Here is a 27,694-nt window from a genome sequence, read left to right on the forward strand (position 1 = left end):
TCACCTCCCTTGACCTGCTGGCCACACTCTTTTTAACGCACCCCAGGAGTCCCGGACCACCTGAGCATGGCAGACTCAGGGGCACTGGCAGATTCAGTGAGGAACAGTAGGGAAGCAACGTTGGGAATTATTTGCAATAGCCACCAAGTGGTGGCAAACACTCAAAGGCCGATTGACACAAAAGCAACCAAAGAGTATTCTTGAGCACCATTCAGCTGGATGGCACTGTTAGGGCAAGATTTGATGGGGGCAAATTCTCAGCAACGTCAGTTTAAGTCTGGATACATACAGAAGCATCTTAGAGCTACTATTCATTTTGACTCAAAAAATGATAGACGTTTTCAGGTTCTCATACCCTTTCCTCCCTTCCCAGCTATACAGAATTCAATGAAATAGCATGGAAGCTCTCGTGCTTTGTCTTTCTCTTTCCTAGTTTTACATGAAAACAGTATGAGCCTGGGACAATTGCAGAATAAGAATTTATTCTCATCAACCCTTGGTAACTGTATTTCAGAATTCCCTTTCTTTATCTGCCAAGGTCTTTGCAGCCATTCCATGGCTGAATGCATCGTAGAGAACTGTCAACATTTGGGTCCTTGCTCTCCTCATGTTTGAAAGGAAGCTGTAACCCAGATCAATCTATGGCAACCAGGACTAAGGAGTGGCTCAGGCAGAATGTGAAAGATGACATCATCCCTGTTGTATTTTGTGAAATCCCCTCTAATCAATTTTAACTGAACTTTGCATGGGACTTTATCACAGAGTGTGTCAGCGTGGAGCCCAAAGACAGAAGCCCGTGTTTAAAAAGATCCTCTATCATTAAAGGTAAAGGGGCCTACTTGCTAAGTGATTACTATAAATACAACTCAATGCTACAGGGACTTCTATAAAATACCTCACTGGCCAATACAATCACAAGTGGTACAAAATCCAGACTATATACTCACAGCCAGTTGAGCACAGGATTTAGCCTTTCTTTACCTCTGTTCCTATTTTCTCCTAGCTCTCATTTGCCTTCTGATATTTCAGGCATTGCCCTTTTTATCTCTTTCTCACTTCTGCCATTCTGCTTTGTGCCTGTTTTCTACTGACTCTTAGAAGACAGAAACCACTTATCAGCCATTCTCCCTCCTGTTTCAAATTCCTTTCCATTTTCATTGATTTAACTCTTTCTTTTTTCATTTCATGATGCAACCCCTTACCTTTTCACTCCAGGTCTATTGCCTCACAATCTGTGGAACATAACTAGATGTGACCCTGAGCAATCATGTAAATCTGCCACAGGATATAACTGTCATTTAATTCAAAACATCAAGCCCTACCAGGGACAAAGCAAAGACATAACTGCTGTCTTCTGTAGACGTACTCAGATAAGGCTGAGTACCACTAACAACAAATCTGTAGCAACAGAAGTTCAGTGCGCACAAGTTGCTTGAATGTCCACCAGTTGCTGGGATGACTTCTAAACTCCTTGCTACTGTTACCACTCTATCAGCACCGAAACCATTTTAGTTAGCTCTGCTTTGTCTGCTTTACTACTGTGACAGTAAAGCCTCTGCCAGCACATATTTCCATTGAAGTTATTTTTTGCTGCCAAATAGTGGAAAAATAATGTGTGCTAGGATTGAGCTCTGAGGTTTAAAATAGGTTGCAGCTGATTAAGATACAGTAAAAACAGGAACAGAGAACTCTGAATTTAACACAGCAGTGTTAAGACTTCTACTGTCATGGACATTGCAAGGTGCTGCTATCTAAATGCAACAAACACTGACTGGATTTTATTGGCAAAACATTGCACATAAAACTCACGTATTTGTTCAAGAGGTTCCTTTGTAGTACAACTGTATGCAAAAGGTTACTACTGCTGTTCATTACAGCCACAACGTACAAGGCAAATAGCTTTCCTTCCAAGGACTTACTAGGTAGGAGGGCTTGTTTTAAAACTGTGAGATCCAAGAATAGTGACAAAAATGAAAGCTGCTTTCACACGTTCTGCAAGGAAGAAAGTCTGGCATAGAATTTGGGTCCATGCCTAAGAAAATGGTACTTCTACTCATTTTCTACAAGGGGAAGGATATCAAGCTGTCGGAGTGGGTCCAGAGGAGGTCCGTGAAGGTGATTGTAGGGCTGGAGCACTTCCCTATGGGGACAGGCTGAGAGAGCTGGGGCTCTTCAGCCTGGAGAAGGCTCTGAGGGTCTTACCAGCATTCTCTAGAGTGGCCTTTCAGTACCTGAAGGGGGGACTACAGGAAAGCTGGGGAGGGACTTTTTATAAGGGCATGTAGTGACAGGACAAAGGGAAATGGCTTTTAACTGGAAGAGTGTACATTCAAACTACATATTAGGAAGAAATTCTTTACTGTCAGGGTGGTGAGACACTGGAACAGCTTGCCCAGTTAAGTTGTGGATGCTCCCTCCTGGCAGATGTTCAAGGCCAGACTCATGGGGCTCTGAGCAAGCTGCTCTAGTGGGAGGAGCTAGAACTAGATGATATTAAAGATCCCTTCCAACCCAAAGCATGCTATGATTTTGTTATAAAACAATTTTACTTTAGCTCATGGATGTGCGTATGAATGGGAAACTAATCCACGTGGCTCTGAAATCTTCTCTTAGCAGTGCTAATGGAAACAAACCTGACTTTCCGATTTTCATAGAGCTCTGATCTCAGGAGATTTTCACAGAATGGTTGGGTTGGAAGGGACCTTAAATCTCATCCATGCCTACCCCCTGCTGTGGGCAGAGCTGCTGGTCGCCAGGGCTGCTTAGGGCCCCATCCAGCCTAGCTTTTGTGGATAGAGCACCCATAGCTCTCTGGGCAGCCTGTGCCAGTACCTCACCACTCTCTGAGTAATTAATTTCCAAAGTCTAATCTGAACCTCCCCTCCTTTGGTTTAAAACCCCTCATCCTGTCACTATCTGCCCCTGTACAGTCATCTCCCTTCCGCTTTTAAGAGCCCCTCAATTACTCCAGGCCGCCACGAGGCGTCCCGGTGTTTTCTCCAGGCTGAACAAGCCCAGCTCCCTCAGCCCTTCTTCACAGCAGAGGTAATTCAGAGGACTCCTGCCACGTAACGTCTCCTTCTCTAAACCTACGATCCGAGAAGAGCGGAAGCTCCGGCCTACTGACAGGTCCCAGCGGCACGGGCGCAGCGATGCCCTCAGCCTCACAGCTCCCAAGCGGCACTGCTGCAAAGCTGAGGGAGAGCTGGCAGGGTTCCTGCTTCCCGGCCACAAGCACCCTGCGGCGTCTGACCCCCGCTGATTAAGTTATGCCTTCCGAGATCGCAGCCGATCGCCAAGGCAAACAAGCAGATAAGGCCTGCGGCCCGCTACTCCGCGCTGCCTCACCAGCAGCCGGCCGGCCGGCCGCTCTACCCAACGCGGGCTGGGGAAGGAAAAGGGGGGGAGGGGGGAGGTTCTCTATGGCGGGAGACTGCCGCTCTGCCCCCCACTCTCTATGGTCGGGAGGTGTGTGTGTGTGTGCGCGCGTATATGTGTGCTGGGGGGCGTAACGGTGGCGGCCCGCCCCCCGGCACGCGCCGGCGGGCAGCGGCAGTGCGCGTGCGCGCGGGGGGCGCCGGTGGCTGAGCGACCAGGGGGAGGTGAGTGGTGGGGGTGGTGTGACGGGCCGCGCCGGGCGCTTCCAAGGGTCTGCAGCGCTCAGCGGGTGGTTGGTCAGCTCGGCGTTGGGGGGGAGGTAAGTCGGGGGGGGGAGCGCGGGGGGCTGCGGCCACACGCGTAGCGGTGGTGCGTAGAGTGAGCGCGTCGGGCCCCGTAGCTTGGCGCTGCCCCGTAGCTTGTCGCTGCCCACGTGTACAAGAGGCAGCGGGCCGATGGGTGGCACTGCGGGGCGGGGGACCGTACCACGGATGTGCCCGGTTATGACCGACCTTCTGAGCGGCCCTATGGGAATGAGGTGTCTGATGCTGCTTTCTCTATCTCGCACCTGAAGAAGAGGCGAGCGGTGCAGCTCTCTGAAGCTTTCCCGCTGATGAGAAGCGAATCTCATTCATTGCTCCGGCCGTAGCTCTGGGGACTCCGGGCAGCGATCCGAGGGGATGCGTGTAGCTTCCCGCCATGGCTGTGCTCAGGAGGGGCAGCCTGGAGAGCAGCTAAAGAGGTTCCCAAGGGACAGGGGCTGAGTTCAGGAGATCTGGGTTTTCAGTAGAAAGAATTAGAAAGAAGAGAGGTGTAATTTTGCTGCAGCTGAGATGGCTGAAGTTAAACAAGGAAATGCAAACTTCAGGATCTGTTTTCATTCTTGAAGTATTTATGCTTGTTTTTGTATGAGTAAGGTGGGTAGTTACAAGAAACACTTTCTCTAAGGAATTTATTTCTCTGCAATTCAGAGGTGTAACACTTCCTCTAAGGAATTTATTTCTCTGCAACTCAGAGGCGATTACACTTCTTGGCTGCCGAAAAGTGTGGCTTGTGGATTTTGTTTTGTTCACTTATCACTCCTCAACTTAGTGAGAATGTTTTCCCAAACCTCCTTTGTGCTGAAGTATCTCACTTTTCTTCCAATGTGCTGTAAGTAAGTGCTGTTGAGAAGCATTTTCTTTAAGTCAGATGGGTCACGGTTTTGATTTATGTAGGTATTTCCTGGTTGTTTCTGTAGCAGCTGTATTTCATTTTCACAAATACCTTTCTGCTTACTGGTAAGAAATTTGGTCCTTCAGCTTTAGAAGGTCTGAGTATTTCTCTCGCTCTCTGGTTTGAGTTCCCACATTATTCTTTTAAATAAAGTTAGAAAAAAAACTTGATGCTAAGGTGTGCTTGATTTCTGGTTGCTGTTATGTGATCCTGAATCTAGGTTGCACAAGAGTTTGAAGTTGGCTGGAAGTGATGAAGCGTGTCTGAATGTCCTCCTGCTTGATGCATGTGTCCAGTTTGAAAAAAACAAGCCCAGAAAACAGAACACCTGGCATGCTTAGGCAGATAGTTAGGCCAGAAGTCACCCAGTGCTGCGTGGTTGGGCTGGCTGTTTCTGATTTCAGGAGCTGCTTGTTATGTGCTGCATGAATAGGACCTCAAACAACACGTAGAGCCATGGGAGTGAGCTTCCATCACACTTTTTCTTATAGTTTCAAGTGTATTTAAGGGATTTATATTAGTGTCAGACTTCTGCTTTTTTCTTTATACTTTTCTCATTCCATGTGCTTTGGCATACCTGCATGTAATGTGCCTTACAGATATGGTGTCTTTTTTTCACTATCTTTTTTGCATATATGCAGCGATGCTGAGAGTAACAGCATGGGTGGTACTTTGGCAGTGAATTGATTACGTTACCACGCGTCCTAATTCAGATAATCCTTTTAAACTGTTACAGTGGGGATTCTAAATGCATACAATTTGAAATGGTAGCAGAATTTTAGGATCTGACATCACTCTGCAGCACTAACCTTCTGTTCCCCTCTGCTGTACCTCAGTCTTCAATCTTGCAGCTGATTTTTTTTCATCAGCGAGATGGGAGGATAAGACCTGCACAGTAATGAGGAAGTGAAGGGTTGGAAGAGCCACGTACTCCACTTCTGAGTTAAGTGTTGTTTCCCCACCCACAACCAACATCCTCAGGCTCTTGGAAAGGGCCGGAGCCTGGCTGCTACTTACTTGTGTAATGAGGCAGAAAGAGTACACAGCGTCATTTCTCACCTTTAGCTCTCCAGCAAGATCAGATTTGAGGTAGGGCAGAGGGATGAGTAACTGACTGGAAAAGCAAATTGTATCCTGGGCTCCATCAGCAGAGGGGTGGCCAGCAGGGACAGGGAGGTGATTGTCCCTCTCTACTCTGCTCTTCTGGGGCCCCATCTGGAGTACTGTGTCCAGGTGTGGAGCCCCCAGTACAGAGCTGTTGGAGAGGGTCCAGTGGAGGGCCACAAAGATGATTGCAGGGTTAAAGCAAACCTCCCCTACGAGGACAAGCTGAGAGAGCTGGGTGTTTTCAGCCTGGAGAAAAGAAGGCTGCAGAGTGACCTCACTGCAGCGTTTCAGTACCTAAAGGGAGTCTACAAACATGAAAGTGTAGATAACAGCAGGACAAGGGGAAATGGTTTTAAGTTGAGGGAGGGAAGATTTAGGTCGGATGTCAGGAGGAAGTTCTTCACTGTGAGAGTGGTGAGGTGCTGGAACAGGCTGCCCAGAGACGTTGTAGATGCCCCGTCCCTGGAGATGTTCAAGGCCAGGTTGGATGGGGCCCTGGGCAGCCTGGTCTAGTATTAAAAGGGGAGGTTGGGGGCCCTGCATGTGGCAGAGGGGTTGGAGTTTGATCCTTGAGATCTCTTCCAACCTGGGCCATTCTGTGATTCTGTACTGGGTGGAATAGCGATGCACTCTCTAACTGCCTGAAATTTTACTGGGCTGCTTGTCCTGAAGGTGTGATAGTGTCTTGATTTATAGGAATACTGTTACAAGGGTTTAGAATTACTCATGCAAGCAGTTGGAATACAATGGCTTTCATAACTTAAAATAGAACTGCTGAAGCAGTTCTGAATTCTCTTGAATGCTGTCTTAGTTCACAGCACTTCAGGAGGATATGAATTGGAGCTCTTACATTGTACATCTGAAACTTTATCTTCTATATATAAAAAAAAAATCCTTTTGCAAATGGGCTGGAAATCTGTGTAGCTCTCAGTGGTGTTATAACATGAAATACATCCTGTATGTTTGATTGCTTAACAAAATCATACCGTGCGTGCAGTTACTTCATGGCTCTCTTAGCACTAGGCACTGGCAATTTGTCATGCTTGATGAGATAGGACTGTAAAAGGGGAAAATGGGCAGCCTGGTCTGGTGGTTGGCAGCCCAGCACATAGCAGGGGGGTTAAAACTTTATAATCATTGTGGTCTTTTTCAACCCAGGGCATTCTATGATTCCATGAATACTGTGAAGCTTCGTTTGGAATGTCTCTGCAGTTCTTAGGCTTGAAGTACTTCTGTGAGAAGGAGTGAGGTTCAGCTTCTAGGAGCTATTTGTAATAGCACGCACCGCTTTTAAGTTCTTGTTTTTTACAACTTTCTTACAGACAAATAGGTATATGATTTTCAGTTTACAAGTATTAGACACATCTGCATATCTTATTACAACTTCTGTCCCATACTGTTTCCAGGAAGCCAGCAGATGCCAAAAAGTAGGGGGCTGCTAAGCTGAGTCGTATCTTTACCTTCCTGTTACGAGATCCCCGTGTTAGCAGAGATCTGTTTTGGCATGTGCATTTTTAGAATATTCCACTGATGGTAAGGGAAAGGTGCTTTTAAGCCGCGCTGTATTTTTAGAAAGATGTGTTTGTGGTAAGCAGTTATAGGGGAGGTAGTTAAAAGTAGGTAATTATAGGGTGTACCAGTTCTGGTTTCTGTGTGCTTCATCTCTTTGCACTCGGACTGGGGTCAGTGGTTCAGATGGAGTGGTGTAACGAAGGAAGCGATTCATAAGTGTGTTTCTTGGCATGGAGAAGTCAGAGTGCGTTTTCTAGAGTAAAATCAGAGCTCATTATGTTTTAGGAAAGTGAAAACTGCACTGAAGTATTTGATAGCACTGAATCACCCAGCCCGCGCTTAGCAGTAACATTGGGTCACTCACAGTAAAGGATCAGGCCATCTCAGGAATCTTGATGTGATGTTACAGGCACTGAGTATTTGCCAAGAACTTGGCCTCTCTTTTTTTAAGGAATCATAAAAAAAAAACGTTTGCTTCTCGCTGGATCACTGAAACATTGGAAGCGACTGTATATCCACTTTGTAATGTTTAAGAGGTAAAGATCTAAAGCGAGAACGATGCTGAAGCCAAGATGCCTTTTGAGGCTAAATTCAATGGAAGTGTGAATTGAAATTTCTTGTGCATCATTGAAATGGTTGCTTCAGGTTTGTCTGCTGAAGATAGGTTGGTGTAGAGATGGCAGAACAGTTATGCTGTGTAGTTGTGACTGTAGATGAACAGGCAAAAAACCTCAGTTAACCAGAGGCAGATTGATTCAACGGATAAAACTGTACTAATGCAGCTGTATACCTGCTGTCGCTGACTGACACAGATCTGTTGCTGGAGCAATGGTGAGTCAATCAGACACCCTGGGAAAACGTTTAAGGGAGGGCAAAATGCTGCATGGTAGATGTGAGAGAAAGGAATGAGGCAAGAGGCAGAAGTAAGAGTGTGAAATGGCCCAGTAAACAGCAGTGGCAGTGAAGAAGGAGTGAGAGGAGTTGTTCTAGCTGCCAGAGCAAAGACTGCCCTGCAGCGTGTGGAGGAGGAGAGCCTGGTGGAGCTGTGGCTGTGTTCTGGCATCTGATGGAGAAAACCAGCCCCAAGCACCACTACAGCCTGTGAAGGATCCTACAGTGGAGCTGATGGATGTTTCCTGAAGAAGCTGCAGCCTGTGGAGAGCTGTGCAGAAGCAGATTCATCCTGAAGGCTGCTGTCCGTGGGAAGAACCTAGCCAAGAACAGGAAAAAGTGTAAGGAAGGAGCAACAGAGAGGAATTGCCTCAGGCTGATCACAGCCCTTCTCCCTGTGCTGCTGGTGGAGGGGAGCTGTAGGAGCTGGGAGTGAAGGAGTGAAGTTGAGCCTTAGAAGAAGGGGATGTGGGGAAGATATTTGGTTTTTTTTTTCTTCTCATAGTTTCTCGCCATTCTACTCTATTTTTCATTGGCAATAAATTAATTTTCTCTAAGTCTGGTTTACCTGCTATAGTACTTGGGTAAGTCACCTTCCTGTCCTTATTGGACCCACAAGCTTTTCATATCTTACTGATCAGAGCTTTCTGCAATAGTAGTAGAATGAGAACGTGGAGAGAAGTCAGTGGGTGAGTAGCAACTTTGGGCAGGTGGATGTTTTCAAGATTGCTTTCTTGAGTTCTGCTTACTGCTTTCTGGTGCCTGTTCCCTTATTTCAAAGCCCTGATGAACTGAAATTGTGTATAGTGCATCCATGGTGGTTGTGCTGGCCATTGGGGAACCTGTCATGGTTGAACCTGATGTGAAACTGCTATAACAAAATGAGGTATGCGGATATCAGAGCTCAAAGGCTTGTCTTCCTTTGTTTGCTGAAGTAATGAGGGCATTTAACATTAACTTCTGTAGCTAACTTTTAGCAGATATTTTCAGTTATGGGAAGCTAAACTAGCAGATGTTTTTTGACACTGTGATCTTTGTTCCATTTTAGAGTGGGAATGTTTGAGTTGATGTAATCATAAATTTCACGTTTTCTGTTTTCTTCTATATGTGTTTTCCTGACTATCAAGAGTAAGAGAATACCATGAGTAAAATGAAATGCAGGTATTAGAAGCCTGTGTTTGGATATGCTATGTTTACTGCTAGAAGCATCCCTTTCACAGACTAGATTTCAGGCATAACACTAATGTGAGGAAGTTCACAGTCAGTTACCATTCATTGTATCGTTTTGGTCCTCCTTTGTTTGTCATCATTTGTTTGTATATAATCATCCTCCTAAAGTAACTTCTATTTAAGTTCTATTTAACAAAAAGCTGCTTTCTGACCTTCGCTGTGGGAAGGCTTGTTGGAGGATCGCAGAAGAGTGTTGGAAATACTGCTTGCCTCCTGATCTGGCAAACCTTGCATCTGTGTGAGTCAGTGGTGGTGCGATGTAAGTACAGTTTGGGGATTAGCTCTACAGTCTGCTCTGTGGAGTAGAGAGGAAGGTGAGGCTGTAACAGCTGGTAGTATTACTATATTACTTCAGTATTACTGTACTGCAATACTGAAGGCATTTTTTCCCACGATACTAGGTGATTGAAACAAAGTTTTCCCAAAAATTCTGATATAGTCCTGATAATAAGTATTTGTGGCATAGAGAAGGCTTACTGGCAAAGCTGTCAAACATGTACTTCATTGGAACAGGGTTGCACAAAGAGTGCATACAGGTTTGGATTACATTTGTCCTTTCTCTCCCCACCTTGAATGCAATCAATCCCAGCTGTGTACCCAGTGTGACTTAAGCCTCATCCGTGCGTTCTCTGAGTATGAGAAAGTCACAGCCTCACACAGGTGCAACTCCACTGAAGGAAGGGTTTGCCTGCTTGATATATGGCTGCTGGGGAGCCCAGTGGCAGGACTTGTCCCAGCAACAGTGGGGCAAAGCATCGCTTGGCCAACAGCTCTAGTGCTGTGATGGTGAAGAGATGCCACTGTCACTTTTGTCCTGTTGACTCTGCTGGAAGAACAGGCATACCCTATCCTGTTACGCTCATCTCCATGGGTATAATCAAAAGGACAGGCAGCTTGATCTGTCCAAGAAAAATGGCATCTCCTACTCCAAAAATCTCCAAATAAAACAGGTACCAGAAAGGCTCTGATAAAAATCACGGTGTGCTTTTAGGAGCAAAGGCCTGAGCTGTAGTTTTTAATAGGATTGTTTATTATAGTAGTTATTTATATTGCAGCACAGCTCCTGGCCTGCTGCTCGGTTCAGGTGTGCCTGAGTACCCCCCATATTGTTCTGCCATGCCTTGGGGCCAGCAGAGAGGCTGGCTGCCTTTCCTTCCTGACATGTGAGCGGAGGGAGGGGCCTGTGGGACCTCTGTACAGCCAGGGACAAGCTGGATGTGTTGGCTTTTTGTTTTTTAAAGTCATTCTGAGACTTTTGAGTTCACTCTTTCCTGCAGCATGCGAAAGGTAACAGAGCTCTCTTTATGGTGTGGGGTTTCCTGGCTGGAAAGCGCCTGCCGCTTGCTCAGGGCTCTCCATACTTCTAGCAGTGACTGCTCTACAGGACGAGAGATGTGGCAGCAGCTGCAACAGTGAGTGTTTAATGTGCTTGCTTCCTTTGGCTTGAAGTCCTGGAAAGTGGAAAACTCTGGAATAGGTGTTCGACTGAGGGCTGTGTGTGCAGTGGGGAAAACTAGCCCGTGACTTTATCATTATTCAGAGCTGTCAGTGCTTCCTCAGTAAGAAGAGGAATAGGATTAAACAAGTACCGTATAAAAGAGGTGTTAAAAATCTATTAGCTTAAAGCCAGACTGAAAAGCTCAACTGCTAAAATGAGAGAGATGCCTGTGTAAGGAATGGTTTTATGCTCTTAAGAACATGAGGACTTGATCTGTTTTGCATAGACAAGCTGATGCTGTGTGCTGTACAGTGATTTTTTCTAGCTTGTCAGCTGTAGAGGATTTAATTACTTCTCAGCAGACTTGGGTAAGAAGGTTGCTCTGCTTACCCACTGCTGCTTTTAATTTTGGCATTAGGATGATTGTGGATATAGTTATTTTCTTGGTGTCTGACCTTTTTAATTGTTCAATCCTTGCTTTTTGGAATCCTGGCTGATACCAGATAACTCTGTTATTGGTTTAATTTCTTTTTTCAGTGGGCTTTGAAATGGGTGTAATCCTGAATGCTTTTTAACCTTGTGTCTTGCAGTGCTGTGCATCTGTAGTCAGCTGTAATGCTCTCAGGCTAAGTTTGGTTCTGCTTCACTGAAAGATGTTATTTCAGAGGAGGAGAGTTGCACTTCAGATTTCTGTGAAAGTTTTTGGGTTCCTTTAATGAAGGTCAGAGGTAGCTTTTTTTTTATTAAGGCTGTCCCATTAGCAATGACTTGATGGCTGTGTTACAGCTTTGGGCCTTCATACCACTTCTCTGCACATGGTCTTTTAACACTGGACTAACTCTTTCTTACAAGAACCACACCTTGAGTGTTCTCAAGGCTGGATTAGCTGCTGTACTCAGCAACCCAGGCACACCAGTCTATCAGGTTTGCTGGTGAAAGATTGCTTTTTCAAAGCAAGTACTGTTTTACTAAGGACAACAAAACGTGAAAAGCCCATAGTGCAAAGTAGTAAAACAATATACGTTAGAGAGGCAGTGGTTAAATTTTACCTATGTGAAAGACCTGGCCTGAAAGACAATGTTTTATTACCCAACTTTTTGCTTGTCCTTTTCTTTGAATTTAAGGTCCAGTGGGTGTCATAAAAATGCAAACATCACAATATCAACTTGTAAGTTAATGAAACAGGAATTGTGCCCTGTTGTGATGAGCTGAAGCTGACTAATTGTTTGTAATTGTACATGCACATGTGTGCCACTGCCAGAAGTGCTCAAGTGTATTTTAAGCAAGAGCAACGACCAATTGATGCCATAGAGCACAGTAAGATGTGATTTTAGTTATCATACAGAGTAACTTACATTGCCAGTAGTATAGTTTGGATGTTGGTTAGGTATTGTGAATTTTAATAATGTCTGCCTGTGAAGGAAATTCATACAGCTGACAAAGAAAATTGGTACGTGTGAGCTTCCACCTAGCTGAATGGTAGAGGAGGAGGGTAGAAATAAGCTTGGTGCGTTACAGTTTGGGGTTTATTTTCATGGTTTGTCATCTACATGCTATTCCTGGTATTGAAAAGAGTGAGGCTTCTGCAGAGTGTTCTGGCTGATGCTGCTGATTGCCTCCTGATATTGTCTTTCCTTCCATCTTGATATTTTTTTCCATAATCTTTAATTGTCTTTTGTAGTCTATCTGTTGGTAGAGTCACTTCTGCTTGTTAATTTCAGTATCTGATCTTGGTACCCTTTTGAGCTCATGTTGGTCTAGAACGCGTTTGGGTTGGTCATGGGAGGAGAAAATCTCCATTGCAGACACAACTTTATGGGGTGATACTTTTGATTTGTGGAAGTTGCTGCCTTGGGAGTGTTCTAGCTGCTAAATGGTGCACTGTAAAAGTGGGTTTGTGAAAGGCAGTAAATCAGCATTACTTCCTGGAAACTTGCAGGTAGTGTTGAGATGAGCAAGATACAAAGTTTGGGTCAATAACTTGTTGTTTATTGAGTTCAGCATGCACTGTTGTCAGGTCAGTCATACTGCTTATCACTGATTTCCCACATATTTAAGTACAAGCCACCAATGACGTGGGCAGTCTTCCTTTTATTTGCACACCTGTTGTTTCGGTGGTGGCACACAATGGGACAGGACAGCAGGGTAAGGAGCTGTTACTTCCTCAGTCACTGCAGTGGCACAGATTGAAATGACCAAGCTGAAATCAGAATGAAGCTGTGGTTCAGAATCACTTGTGCCATGCAGCAGCCTTTCTCTGGTGTGACAACTAATGAAAGCTAATGAGGAAATGATGATTGGGTGAAAGAAATGCAGTGTTTCAGTGAGTAGTATTTGAAAACAAATATTACTGTTTTTCTGCTCATTAGTCAAGCTTGAAACTGGAATTACTTAATGTGTATGAATACAGTATTTCTGCTGTCATCTCTCAGGGCTTCATGGCTGCAGCTTATTTTACTATAGCGCATATGCCAGCAAGGCTTAGTAAGATATAGGAAGTAAATCTCATTACTGAAATAAGTTCTTTGCAAGTCTCAGCATCTTTGTCTTCCATTCCTTTCCTGTAGTTTTCCTGTTACTTTCATTCCAGTCAGCTGTTCCTTCCTTATCTCATACTTTTTCCCTGTGGTATTTGATACATAGTAGCTCTATCTGCAGCTCATTCTCTGGTTAGGGAGTACTTTCCCAAATCTCTGTTAAATAAATTGATTGAGTCGAGGCTCTTATGGAGCTTTTTCATCCACGTTCTGTTTGAGCCCTTATCAAACGTTGTTTTTTTTCTTAACTGTAAAGCAGCAACTGCTTTCTTACTGATTTTTCCAGGCTGAAATGGAATATCGTGCTTGCTGGAAAATGAACGCTCTCTTCTTGAGATGGGATGGAGTACTGTATAATCAATGGATATTAAGATGTTATAATCACAAAAAGAACAAGAGTGTCAAAAGTGCTACCCCTCAGAATGTGTTGTACCCTGTGCCATAGGTAGCAAAAGCACTGGGCAGGTACCAGAAGGAGAGGTGGGCTGCTGGGTGGGTTGGTGCTGAGCAACTCCTGTGTACTCTGTCAGGGTCAGTGTTATCTGGAGTGTGTTGTCAGCATGCTGCAGAATGTGATGGGCTTCCTTTGAGGCTTTTGTTGTGAGTTACAACCAGCATTTTGTACCTGTGTTTTTAATACTGGGCTGTATTATGGCTGAATGCTGCTTGCCCCAGGGCTGTGGTGAAAGGAAGATTGATGGTTTGCTGGAGCACAGTATGTTGGGGTAAGTATGTGGAGGACCTGTGCTAAGTAATTCTGTAGTAAGGATTCACTGCATCGCACATTCTGCATCAGAGCTGTTCATAGAGAAAGAAGGTTTGCCGTTAAGTATCTTGCCTCCTGGGCACTGCGCTGTCTGTCAGTTCCCAGCAAACTGAGACGCTCAGGCAATGCGTAGTGCAATTCACCTCATCAGCCCCAGGTTTGGCTCCCATGTACATCTTGGACATAGGGTTTGAATTTTGGGTGCTCCCATGCAGGCTTGGTGGTTGGACTTGATGATCCTTGTGGGTCCCTTCCAACTTGGGATATGCTGGGATTCTGTGATCTGTGCAGATGAGCAAACTCTTCCAGAAAATATCAGAGTTAAACTAGTAGGAATGTAGTATTACTGTATTCCTTCTGCCTGTGGTGTCTCTCCAGAGATTCTTATGTATTCTGAGAGCTAGTGCAAGATAACCTTGTTTTTTTGTGCTACTGTTGTGATGCAGCCTGATTCAGGTGCTTTGGCTTTCATCAGTGCCTTTGCTTTGTTTCTCCTCAGTCCTTGTTCTTTTTACACGTGGCAGTTTCTTCATGCTTTCCATATCAAGGTGCTCTTTTACTAAAATCTCATTCTTTCTCTGCTGTGTTCCACTGGGCATAAGTATTAGCACTGTAACTTTATAGCATGATGGCAATGAAAGCCTGTATGAAAACCAAGTTCTTAAAAAGGTGAGGAAGCAGAATAAAGGATTAGATCCTCATAAATCAAACACTGAAAAACCAAACCTTTCCCTTGAAAAGCAGGAGGATTTCGTTGTCTGGTTGCTTTCTTATTATAGGATGGCTTGGGTCGGAAGGAACCTTAAAGCCCATCCATATCTACCTCCTACTGTTGGCAGGGCTGCCCCCACCAGCTCAGGCTGCCCAGGGCCCCATCCAGCCTGGCCTTGAATGTCTCCAGGGATGGGGCGCCCAACAGCTCTCTGGGCAGCTGTGCCAGTACCACACTGCTCTCTGAGTAAAGAGTTTCCTCCTAACATCTCACCTAAATCTGCCTTTTGGTTTAAAACCCTTCCCCCTTGTCCTATCGCTACTAAAGGAGAAGGACGTATGTGATAAATTCTGGGTGAAGATGCAGAAAGAAGGTGATACTGTCAGGCAGCAGATATGGAGGAAGGTTTTTTGGTGCTGATCAAGTATTTTATTTTTCATGCTGTGTTGTGTATGGCAGTATAACACAGATGATATGTCTGAAGAATTTAACTGTTTTCTTCCAAAAGAGAGTGATCTTGTGTTTATTATTTTGGTGGTGGAATATAGCTTTATTCATAACCAGCAGCATCCCCTGCCTTGCAGCTGCTGTTAGTTTTGGTAAAAATAGAATAAAGCCTGTGTGTTGCCAAGAACTGCACACAGACATAACATGGGGTAGCTGTAGCACTTTCTGATCTTAAAATAACAAACACACACCAACAATAAAAACCAGACAGAGTGGGAGAGGGGAACAGTGCAGAAGAGTGATTTATCTGAAGTCATGCAGCTGGTTGTGGCTGAGCTTGGACCAAAGCTCAGTTTTTAATCACTTTGTACATAGTAGCTGTTCCTTCCATATTTTGGTGCTGTCATATTTGGCTTGTATTTCTGATATCATTCCCTATCTTGACATAAGCTCTTTTCATGAAGTTCAAAGGTACAGCAATGGAGGGCATAGAAATTAACACTCCTCTTCCTTTTTTCTTCTCTTTGGTTCAGGTTAAGTGATGTTTTCTGATACTCAAAGAACAATCAGCACTGCAATTCCATGAATCACAGAACCACAAGAAGTGCAGCTGCCCTCCCTACTTCCAGTTTCCCTTCTTTACTGTAACCTTCCTAGGACCTTTGGCTTCTTCCCTACTGAGTGCACAGTGGGGGGACCCACTGTGGAATTTGGGGGAGGAAGCACTTTGCTGATCGGGGGAGCAATGGCCTTAAGCTTGTATGTATTTCCCTTCTTCAATAAGTTCAGAGTGCTCCTGCTTGTCACTTTGTGTTTGATGGTGCTATGGGCTGTGTTCAGTTGCTTTGTGGATTCTGGACAGACTATTCCTAAACTTAAGAGTGTGGGGAAGCATTTTGGAAAAATCATCAGCCTGGAGGAGGAAGAGGACAGTCAGAAGGAAGAAAAGATGAAGTTAACTGAAGAAGTTCCTGCAACAAAGCCACCTCAGGGTCCCTGTCCAGCTCTGTCTCCATATCTGCGTAAGTGATGTGGATTTCCTCTCCCTTCTAAAAAGTTACATCCTCTTTGGTATTGTCTGCTTGTTTTCCTATTAGCTGTTTGACAGCTAAAACAGCCAGTAAGCAGCTGTTTAACAACATGCTTTTCTGTGGAACAACCAACCATACCGGTTACAGTAAGTGCTTTTGGGTGGGTGGCTCATGGCATTGAGTGACTGTGCTGTGTCTGGCTGGGCTGGCAGCTGCTATGGTGCTGAGCATTGCATTTGCAGCTAGAATGGCACTGAAAACAGTTCTGGCTACTGTTGAGCAGTGCCAAGGCAACCTGGTGTAGTATTAAATGGGGAGGTTGGCGGCCCTGCCTGTGGCAGGGGGTTGGAGATTCATGATCTTTGAGGTCCCTTCCAATCTGGGCCATTCTTTGATTCTTTGAAGGCTTGCTGTCTTGCATCCCTTTTCCTACAAAAGCCAGCAGGCCAAGGGTGGGTGAGACCTTGGGAGGGGACACAGCCAGCAAGGATATATCATGCAGCTGAGATTATGAAGTGTGGAGATGTACAGGGCTTTGCTCTTTGCTGTGGAAGAATGTCAGAATAAAGATTTTAGCATGAGAAAGCTTGACCAAATAGGCACTTCTAGGCTGAAGGGATTGGAAACCCAGCAGTGTGAGCCATGTTAATGCTGATAACTCACAGCATTCCAGCCCTTTTGTGCACTGATAGTATTTATCTCTGTCATCACCTGGCATGTGTTCGGAGCAAACCTCTCCATCCTATTGCTCTAATGATAAGATGAAGGGGAGGATGTTCCTGCTTGCAAGTTAGATTTGATATTCTCTGGAGTGATGCTGAGAGGTACAAAGACCATGGATGATGCTTACAAAATATTGCAACAATCTAATATCTGCGTATTAGGTATTATCTGGGCTGCTGAGCAGCTAATTAAAAGTGTGTGGACAGTTCTCTTCACTGCTTACACCTGCAGAACTGGCGTGGAGCTTACCTACTTCCTTCGCTGCTTTGCTGAGTCTGGAGGGGCTCCTTGCAAGAGAAGCAATGATACTTTAATTTGCTTACAGAGAGCCTTTGCACGTTTTCTTATATATTTGTAATATTAAGCCTGTGATACTTTTGTTCATGCTTTAAGCAGAGATGACTTCTCACAAGCAGTCCTGTGTCTCTTTCCACTTTGCTCTTCTCCTCTGCTTTGTCCTGGTGGCTGTTTTTGGCCAATTCTCCTGCAGCTGGATGAAATCTGTCTTGGTATTTATGCATGTTTTTTAATCACTACTGTCATCAGTTTAACTAAACACTCAGTACAGTCTCGTTCTGCTGCCTACATAATGGTTTTCTTGTACTATCTTTCTCTTGGACAGCCAGGGAAACTGTGACTTAAATCTGGGTTTCTTATGCTGTTTATAGAGTATAGAGACTGGTCTATAGCCACAACCAGAAACAAATTAGGAAAGCTTATTGTACTTTTCCTACAGGAGGTACCAGCAAACTGACCTTCAGTCCATCTCTCACACTAGAAGAAGTACAAAAGGAGAACCCTCAGGTGGCCGAGGGCCGATATCACCCTGCAGAGTGTTCAGCATTGCAGCGTGTGGCCATCCTCATCCCGCACCGCAAGCGTGAGAGGCATCTGCTCTACCTCCTGGAGCACCTGCACCCATTCCTGCAGAGGCAGCAGCTGGATTATGGCATCTACGTTATCCACCAGGTGGGAAGGGTGTCTCTACTCAGTGATGCTTAGAGCTGTGTGCTGCCACCTCCACCATCTAGCGCCACTCCTGAGGCTGCTTGGCATGCTTCTGATGGTTGACGGACACAGTGGCAGCTTGCAGCCGTTGCTTGTAGCACTACAGAATCTCAGCTGCTGTTAGAAAAGCAGGGAAATATTAAGAAGCAATGTCTAGCTAATGTTCATTTCTCTAAGTCTAAGCTTACTGTTTCAGAGTTAGTATTTCAAGGTAAGCGTCTTGCAACTGTTATGCATGCAGCTTGGCTGACGTGCTTTCTGTCTTTAAACCTGAAGCTGTTCATATCTAGCTCTTCTCTCCCATCTGCTTACTGGTTGTCATGCTTAGCAAGCAGCACATGTTGTGCAGTTGTACTTCTGTTTCAAACTAAACACACCAGTTACTACTTATATGTGCTTTGCTTGTGGGAAGAAACAGTCGTGGCAGAGTGTTCAGTTCCTGAAAGACTTAATAATTTTCTATTTAGTATTCTTTTAAGCTCTGCAGAGTCGGTGGCTAAAATCTGAGCTTACAGACCTGTGCCAAGTTGACTTTTGTTTACGTGCTTATGCTCTCATCTCATTAGCTAAAAGCAATACAGGTTTCTCTTTTGTAATGTGTTGTCATCTTCTTGATTTCTTTTTAATTGTGTTTTACATCTACTTTGATTCTGAACAGATTTTGCAGGCAGCAGGAAACAAAAGAGAGGGGAGGGATAAACTAATATAGTTTCCCTTCTCTATTTAAAGAGGATGGACTCAAGTCCATTCTAGGTGAAAGCTTACGTTTTTGCTCGATGGTGTGGCAGGATCTACTTTCAGTACTTCATTACTTAGAGTTGTCATCTAGCTGCCTGTAGAGTGGAAAAGTGAGGGTTTTTTTCTGCATTAGTGCATACTGCAGTTGTACCAAGAGTGGCTGCAGTTCACAAGCAGTATGGAAAACAATTAGGAGAATGGGCATACTTTCTTCATTTATTGAAATTGTAGGATCATAGCATATTCTGAGTTGGAAGGGACCTATAAGGATCATCAAGTTCAACTCCTGAACACTTCAGCAATTAGCAAGGCTGGGTGGGGAGATGTTAAGCTGGATGAGGATGCTGTGCCTGTCCTGGAGCAGGCATGCAGTAATGCCTCAAGTGTCCTCGTGGGTCATTGCTTGGTGGCACGTGTCACTTATCATACAGTCCTACAGATGTCCTTCCACACACATCCTATTGGCCAGCAGCTCAGGAGGCCTCATGATCCTCCAGCTTTGTGCCAGAGCCTTGCTCCCCTTGAACCCACCACCAGGCAAGCAGCATACATGAGGTAAAGGCAGACTGTTATCATGTTAGTAGAAAGTAATAGAAAAGCCTGAAGGTTTTGTCTGATGGGAGCACAATGTTGAGTCTAGATTTACTCTATCAGAGCTTTACTTGGATGAGTGTTATCTCTTGCTTGTCTTTCACTGTGGGTAGGCACGCCCCAATGCTGGAAGGTGAGTCTAGCCAAAACATTCCTATGGCAAATCTTTTTTACCCTCTGTTTGTGATGTTTGTAGTTGCTTTACACATCTTGTGGAAAGGAAACAGATAAAACCAGATCTTAACTACGAAAATAAACAGAGCTTGCTTTGGAGAAAGATTAAGTAATGGTCCTTTTATATTTATCTCCAAATGTTACTTGTAACATTTCAGAAATCATATTTTGCTGTACAAATGTCCATACGTGAAGGAGCATGGTACTGAAAATAATGTGAGTTTGTAATCTCTAAAGTGTGAGTGATATCTTTTCCAAAGTAAGTTTGTCACTTAATCAGGATTCTTCTCTTGAAACTACGTAGGAGAACGTAGCAGACGAGAGTAGACTTTGCTATGTGTTTAGCATATGGTCAGCACTGAAATGGCCCCTCCTGGAAGGCTGTCTCACTGTTGTTTGACTACCTTGATGCAGGAGGGGGCTGTGGTGGCTGACTGTGCTGGTGACTGAGACACAGCCAACCAGTGGTAGATGTTGCTGCTGAACTAGTCTGGATTTGATGCACAAGTGAAGTTCTCTGTATGTACTATACCAGTCACCTGAATTGTTCTGTTGCTTGCTCAGTAATCTATGATTCCATTATCAGGAGAAAATGTTCTGATAGATTTCTTTTTACTCTTCTGCACTTGAAACTACTCAGGACTTTTGACATTATAGATTTTTGGATTAGTTGCATCTTTGAAAGTACTTTTTTTTTTCCTTGACTCAGAATGGAGACAACTGATGATCCCCCCTCTCAATTTCTCAGCACGGGCTGTATTTCCCAAAGTGGATGCTATGGTGAGCCATAAAGCTCATAATTTACCTTTGTGCAAGGAGAAAATGGCTGTTGGTAATGGTGAGCAAATTACTTTTGCAGCAAAGTGTTACTAGAATGTTAAAACACACTTTATATGCAACTGCTTTTCCCTGCAATTAATCTTCCCTCAGCTTGGGGAGGCCAGCTTCTATTTTCAGTGGAACCTCCTTCTGTCCAGATGGCTTCTAGCAAAGGAACCCTGTCTCTCAAAAGTTAGTTTTTTAGTTTTCTAAGAATGCATCAAGTTGCCAATGATAGAGAATGACTGGCCTCTTGCTTTCTAGGAGTGCATAGCTGGGCCTTTTGATTCTGAGTGCCAACTGAGAGTCACAGAATCATTAAGGTTGGAGACAACCTCTAAGGTCACCTAGTCCAACCATCAGCCCATCCCCGCCATGCCTGCTAAACTGTGTCCCACAGTGCCACAGCTACGTGTTTGTTGATTATCTCCAGGGATAATCCATCACTTCTCTGAGCAACCTGTTCCAATGCCTCACCACCATTTCAGAGGCAACTTAACACCGAGTCCTCAGGTGTATGAAGTGTTCTACAGACAGATTAGTCTGTACAGTCCAGAAAAAAATATATAGCCATATAAGCAGCCCTGTTGTTTCAGAATCAGTGGGGTCGTGGTAAGCTTACAAAACTGCCAGGTAAACATACAAATGTATGTATCTAAAAGGTGGAAAATGATATTTTTGAAAAGTGAAGATGCACTGCTTTGCTGCATAAGCAAATGATGAAGATTAGTAAAAGTGAAGTGAAGCTCTGTGCTAGGAGGAGTCCCTGTGTGGCCTAATAATTAGGTTACAGGCTGGAGTTTAACAAAAAAAAAAAAGGAAGAGACCTGCATTTTATTTCCCACTCTGCCACCTACTGTGTAGCTTAAGGAAATACAGAACTTGTTAGAACTTAAGCACTGCTATTATCTAAACTAAGGGGGCAGGCATGAAGCACCTGTGTTGAGTGCTCTGACATCTATAAACCAATAACTATAGGAATAATTTTTTTTAAGCTTCCAAAAGTCTTACACGGTTGCATGGATTGTTTACAGGTACCTGTTACGTAGTTTGATGGAGTAACAGGGCAGGAGCAGCAACAGTAGTGGGATTGCATTGTGCAACACACATACTTGTGGTGGCTGTAGACTTTCCTGTCCCTACCCATGTAGAGGCTTAAGAAATGCCTTGTGTCACTGGCTCTGGTGCTGTACCTAATGTTATAGAGTTGTTCTTTGTACAGTTATTGACCCAAAGACTGTGGAGCACAAATGTGCTTGTCAACTCTGTGATTAGAAGAGAAGCCTGGGAACAGTTCTAGTTAACACATTTTCAGAGTTTTTTTTCTGTTTGTCTCCGCAGGCTGGCAGCACCACATTTAATCGAGCAAAACTGCTGAATGTGGGATACTTAGAGGCTCTAAAAGAAGAGAACTGGGACTGTTTCATTTTCCATGATGTGGATCTGGTGCCAGAGAATGACTTCAATATTTACATGTGTGACAGACAACCAAAGCACCTTGTAGTTGGCCGGAACAGTACTGGATACAGGTAAGAAATCATGAAAAGAAGAACGATCTGAAAGTGCCAGGTTTCTGATAATGTCCCTCTTCTTGTCAAGCTGTGTACTTGAGTGCTTCCTTCCATCTGACACCATGTTTCTGATGGTAATGCTCCACCTCTCTGGAGCACTTTCTAACAGAAGATCTTCACGCAGATACCTTTGAAGTTGGCCCTGTGATCACCCATAAGAATGGTCATTCTGGTTTCCGGGGGTGTTGTGAGAGGAAAGCAACATACCACAGACCTTATGTCTAAGCTAGAAATCGCATTCTCTTGGTTCTTGTGGCTTGACAGTATGATCTTAGGATTGTGCTAATAAAAATTGGTGCTTACTTTTTGTTGTTGGAGAGGTAACTTCTGATACTGAGATCTGCACAAGCATAAGAACCTACTGAGCAATAGGGGTGTCATTTAATTAGCTGCCTGTACAGCATCTAATACAGCATTGTTCTGGTTTTAAATTGACCTCTTAAATGTTACTGTGATGTAAATAATTAAAAACAAAAAGTCAAGTTCAGTTCACCTTAGAGGAAAAAAGGCTCCTGATTGTGGTGAATTTAATGACTAGAGTGGTTTCATTCATTTAATGGGCTTCTTTCAAGATTCAACCTCTTGTGTTATGTCAGTCTAAATATTAATTAGATGTGGGTTTTACAAAAGCTGATTGCAAGCGCTTTGAAGTAAAATGTCTGCTTCACCTCTGGGTTTCCTTTACTAAATGCGTGAGAAAGGAGAACTTGTACATTCTCTCTCTACAGAATAATACTTGCTTTCCAGTTGGATGTCAGTCACTAGTGGTTTATGTACCCTGAGGCCAGTATGGGGAATGATACTGCTTAATGTCTTCATCGTTGGCCTGGACAGTGGGGCAAAAAGCACCCTCAGCAAGTTCAAAGAAGATACAAAGTTTGGAGGGGTAGTCGGTACACTGCAAGAATCTCAAGTTCAGCAAAGGGGAGTGTGAAGTCCTGCACCTGAGGAGGAAGCACATGCTGGAGACTGGAAAGCAGCTTTGTGCCCACCAGTACCTCCTCTTAGGTCCATTTCTGCAGAGTAGAACATCAGCCAGCACTGTGCCCTTGTGGCAATGACAGCAGATAGCACTGTGGGCTGTTAAGGAGGGGGTATCCTCTGCAGACTGAGGCGGCAGTCGTTGCCCTCTGTTCAACGCTGGTGAGAAGATACTGCAGTGTTCTAACTAGCTCTGTGCTCCCTGGTATAAGAAAGATTGGACTACAAGAGTGAGACCAGAGAAGGGCCATGAAGAAAATTAAGGAACCGGAGCATCTGACAGGTAGAGAGACAGAGTTGGTGCTGTGGCAGCTCAAGAGAGATCCTGCCAGTGTATTTAAACATTTGGTGGTAGGTGGAGCCAGACTCTTCTTAGCAAAAGGCAAGAGATGATGGATGCAAACGGAAATACAGGAAATTTAAATGGAAGACAAAGCATTTTTACTTTGGAAGGCGATCAGATGCTGGAACCAGCCACCCAGAGTGGTTGTGGTATCTCTGTTCCTGCAGATGCTCAAAACCCAAGTGGACGAGGTTCTCAGCAACTTAGCCTGTAGGAAGCTGCTTCAGTGATGGGAGCAGAAGTCAGCCAGCCTCTGAGAAAAAAGTGTCTTTTTTTTTGTTTTTAACAGATTCATGGTAAACCAGAAATAGTGCTAAGCACTGCTCCTCTGCCAGTGCTGCCACAGTTGGTTCATCTGTTTAGATTCATGTATGTTTGGGAATCAAAGTGCAATCTGCTGCACAAGTGGCTGCCACTTGCACAATTCCTCTGAGGCTGGCAGTGGCAATTTAGCAGAAGTTGTCTTGTAATGCTTATCTTTAGGGCCAAGAAAGTGGAGGGTGTCATAAAAAAAAGTAATTATTAAAATGGTGTAAGATAAACATGGTATGTAATTACCTTTCTAAAGTAGATACAGTTTCCTGGACAAGGACAGTTGAGCTCTGTGACATTTAGGTTGTAAAGCAACTTGCACTGTACCTCACCTTGGAACTGCTCTTGCCTTGAGCTGAATTCTCGTAGCATGTGCTGTTTTCATTTAAAGGTTGTGAGATTCAGCTCTAAGGTAGTCAGTGGCTTGCTGTCATTACCTCGAAGGAGCAGCTCTTGTTCCATCTGCTACAGTGCTCTGCTTTGTTCCTTTCCTACATATTGGGGTCCTTGAGGAGCAGAGCCTTTTTGATTAGCAAGGGGAGGTGTATAAGGAAGCTATTTAATTAGGAAAGCTTCATTCTTTCAGCTGGAGAGCTCTTCTGGCCTAAAGCAAATCATTATCTTTTTGTGAGAACTGTAAGAAAACAGGAGCTACATCATAGACTTGTGCATTGTGAACTCTGCAAAAGACAGGTCTAGATCAAGAGTTTTTATGTGGTATTTTCATTGTTGGTGTAACTCAACCTTTAAATTCTTCATTTTCTCTTCCTGTGTACTTCTAGGTTACGTTACCAGGGATATTTTGGAGGTGTAACAGCTCTAACAAGAGACCAGTTTTCCAAGGTGAATGGATTCTCTAACAACTATTGGGGTTGGGGTGGAGAAGATGACGACCTTCGAATCAGGTAAAAAGGCTACATGGAAATGGGTGTGAGAAGGGGAGGAGCTGGGTTAAAAAAATAAATAAAAGCTGAGAGACTTCAACCTAGCCTTCAAAGGTGAAATGCTACAGAATTCTTGAACTCTGAAACAGTATTGCTGTATGGAGATTTGGAGTAGTTCTGTATATGTCTTCCTCTTCAAAAAGATTAGGCAAATTCACAACCTGAGAGAATTGCTGGTAGGTTTTTGTTCGTTCATTTTTGTTTCAGCTCCAGAGCATTTCTATTCCACTTTGGAAATTGGCTGTAACCAAAATAAGATTCCAAGTCTGGAATAGTGTTTGCTTGAGATACAAACGTACCAAGATCTACTCCTTTTGCAAGAGTGTGGGAGTTCTTGGGTTTTGGCTTTTTTAAATTCACTCATTGACTACCCTAACTTAATCTGAGCAGAGCTTAGTTTGTGGGTGGTATTGGCTGTAGTTAAGACAGTTTGCATTTTAGGAAGACTGTGCATATATCCACGTACCTTTTGCTCTTACAAACTGTCAGTTTGTAACTTGGATATATACTCTCGTCCTTACATGTTTACCCTTTTCAATTGTTTAAATATGCAAAACATTTTGGAGGTGTACAAGTCATGCTCCTGGTGATGTTACTGATTAAATCAAGTGTGGTAAAGTTAGGAACTTCCAGTGAAAGTTCTTGTTACTCAAGCAGAACAGTCAGCTGTGTCTCAAGAAATCTAAGAGCTTTACTTGGTGATGTGGTTTTCTGTCCTGTCTCTGTAACTACTCCCTTCCCACCCCCTAGTCTCTATCTAGAGACACCTACTTCTCTGTGGCAACTCAGAGGCTGGCTTTTTTAGTGGCAGGGGATGGTTAGTAACCATCTTACTCCCCAGCTTCTTGAGTTAATGAGCAAACAAACATGCTACTGGTATTCTTTCAAATGTTTGCATGCACATTATAGAACAAGCTGTGCAGTAGATGGGTGGAACTTGGAGGTGTTTGCAAGTGCTTGTAATCAAAAGTGATGTTCTCTTGTGCTGGCACCTGACAGCTTCCTGGATGTTGTGGTCTTTGGTATGGAAACCAAATTCTATGACACAGTGTGCCTTAGCTCATGTTTTTCTTCCTGAGTAGATCTTGGACTGTGGTAGTTGCAGTATTTGTAGTGGTACTGAATAGGAAGCTTCCTTTCTCAGCAGGTCTCGTAGTACAGAGATCACTGCAGCCTACCTCTGCAAAAGCAGCAGATGGCAGCAGCCCCTGCAGTATTTTCAAGAACTGAGGGCTGCAGTGCTGCTACTTTCCACTGATTAGTTTTTGTGCTAAATGCTGTGCTTTCTTCCTAGCTCCTCCCTACAGTGAGCATTAGAAAGATTTTCACATCATCTGTTGTTTTTGATAATTTACTGCTACAGTTATTGGAAAGCTATAGGGCCTGCTTCTTCAGTCTTGGTTTCCTGCTGCTGCTCTCTCAGCTGCTGGTACGACTGGCAAAGACCTGGGCTATTCCTTAATTCCCTTTCTGCTGCTAACAGAGCAAAATTGTTGGGCTCCACAGATGATGTTTAAGGCCAAAAGTTCCAGTCAAGTGCCTGATGCTAGACACTGAAATCCATGCATGCAAGTTAACATTTCTGGCCCTTTTTTCATAAAGAGGTTATTCACATGAAGAAAAAAAAAAGTTCAAAATTGCAGAGCTGCCTGCAGACCACAGGAAAACAAGCTCCTTTCCTCTTCTTAGTGGAGAACTAGGGTAGGGGCTTCATTACATTAGTTGAAAGAAACTTGTTGCAAAACATGCAGTGTTTGTACAGACTTCCTAGGTTAATGTATGGAAGTAAAACTAGTATTGTCTGGTCTAATTTAAATGGATTCTGTTGTAAAATGTATTTAAAGCAAACTGTACATGTTTCTCTTCAAAAGACAGGGATATCTGTCACTCTCCTGGACCTGCTGTACAAAACCCCAACTCTGTGAGCTCTCTTTCTGCAGCAAAAGAGACTGTGGAAGATGATGATGATGAGTTGCCTACAGTTCTATAAACTTGCTTCCATGGCACCTAACAGAGTTGAAGTCTCAGAACGTCATTTCTTAAGAGCTGGCTTATAGGTGGTATCTTGCATAAGGCACAACTGTTTCTTGCAGGGTTGAGATGCAGAAGATGCGAGTGATGAGGCCAGCTGCTGATGTAGCCAGGTACACTATGATCTCCCACAACCGTGACCTTGGCAATGAGGAGAACAGCCAGAGGTAAGAGCAGTGTTCTATCTTACATTGTTGTTGTAGGAGCCAGGCAGCAGGTGGCCCTATGATTTTTAGAATACCATTTCAGAGATTAATTGGCTTAAACCCCTCTTCCCTATGCTGTGCTGAAAGACTGTTTCCCTCTGTCCATGCTGAGGATAAGAAAAGCATGAATTTGTATTCCCAGTAGATGCAAAATGGCTATAGCTCTATCTCTAAGATTATTGGACATGGGAGAGAGCTTAGAACTCCTCTCTTACGGAGTTTGGTTTTGTGCTGCTGTAACAATTTTCTCCTCTACTCTGTCCTCAGGATGAAGCTTCTGCGCCAGGTATCTAAAACGTGGAAAACAGATGGGTTGAATTCCTGTTCCTATAGACTGCTGTCAGTGGAACATAACCCTTTATACATCAACATCACGGTAGATTTCAGCGCGCAGACAAAGACCTCAAAGGGGTGAACACCACACAGGTTTGAGGAAATGGCAATGGATACCGTTTGTGGTTGGTGGTACAGCAGATGACTTGCAGCACTCTGCTCAAAGGAGTACCTCAGCAGCACAGAAGAATGTTTTTCTGCATGGCATCTAATTGATCAGCAGAGAAGCTCATTTTCTGAGGACTGGAGACATGAAACTGACCCACAGGCAGGTCCTGGTGTTCTTCTATGCACTTTCTGCTGAGATGTTTGTAAGCTTCTGTGTTTGGGCTGGTCCAGTAGAAGGTCTTAAGTCTCCTGAAAAAAATATTTCTTAAAGCTATTCCTAAACTTCCGGTTTGAAGTAGGAAGGTGACACTACCAAGACTTTAAAAGGAGGAGGACAGTCTTTTCCCCTTAAAAGCACAAGAGTTTTCTACCATCTATAAACTTGTTGAGAAAAGCTCATTTATTCCAGCCTGAAGAAAAACTGCTTTAGGGGTGGAAACAGCAATGATGAAAATAGGGAAGAAATGTTAAAGATCTCTCAATAAAATATAATCTGCTTAATTCAAAAGGCATCTGTCTTTCGTAAGCTCAGCTCACCATGTAGTAGG

The 27,694-nt window shown here is 44.0% G+C and overlaps 1 protein-coding gene across 1 annotated transcript; it reads left to right on the forward strand.

The window, feature by feature from the left end:
- The first annotated feature begins 3,516 nt into the window (after positions 1–3,516).
- On the forward strand, positions 3,517–27,635 carry B4GALT4 (beta-1,4-galactosyltransferase 4). Its single transcript, XM_048933756.1, has 7 exons — positions 3,517–3,602; positions 15,767–16,255; positions 17,724–17,956; positions 21,659–21,846; positions 24,307–24,429; positions 26,562–26,666; positions 26,973–27,635. The coding sequence occupies exons 2-7, from the start codon at positions 15,979–15,981 to the stop codon at positions 27,118–27,120; spliced, it is 1,074 nt and encodes a 357-aa protein (XP_048789713.1). The 5' UTR covers positions 3,517–3,602; positions 15,767–15,978; the 3' UTR covers positions 27,121–27,635.
- Positions 27,636–27,694: the final 59 nt, after the last annotated feature.

The sequence above is a fragment of the Lagopus muta genome, chromosome 1, assembly GCF_023343835.1.
Source record: "Lagopus muta isolate bLagMut1 chromosome 1, bLagMut1 primary, whole genome shotgun sequence".
In the NCBI taxonomy this organism is placed as follows: Eukaryota; Metazoa; Chordata; class Aves; order Galliformes; family Phasianidae; genus Lagopus; species Lagopus muta.

Bases quoted from the DNA above. Each gene is read 5' to 3' on its own strand.
- B4GALT4 (XM_048933756.1), top strand. From the start codon at position 15,979: ATGGCCTTAAGCTTGTATGTATTTCCCTTCTTCAATAAGTTCAGAGTG. The intron at 16,256-17,723 runs GTAAGTGATGTG...CTTTTCCTACAG, and splicing joins AGCTCTGTCTCCATATCTGC to GAGGTACCAGCAAACTGACC. The intron at 17,957-21,658 runs GTGGGAAGGGTG...TTGTCTCCGCAG, and splicing joins GCATCTACGTTATCCACCAG to GCTGGCAGCACCACATTTAA.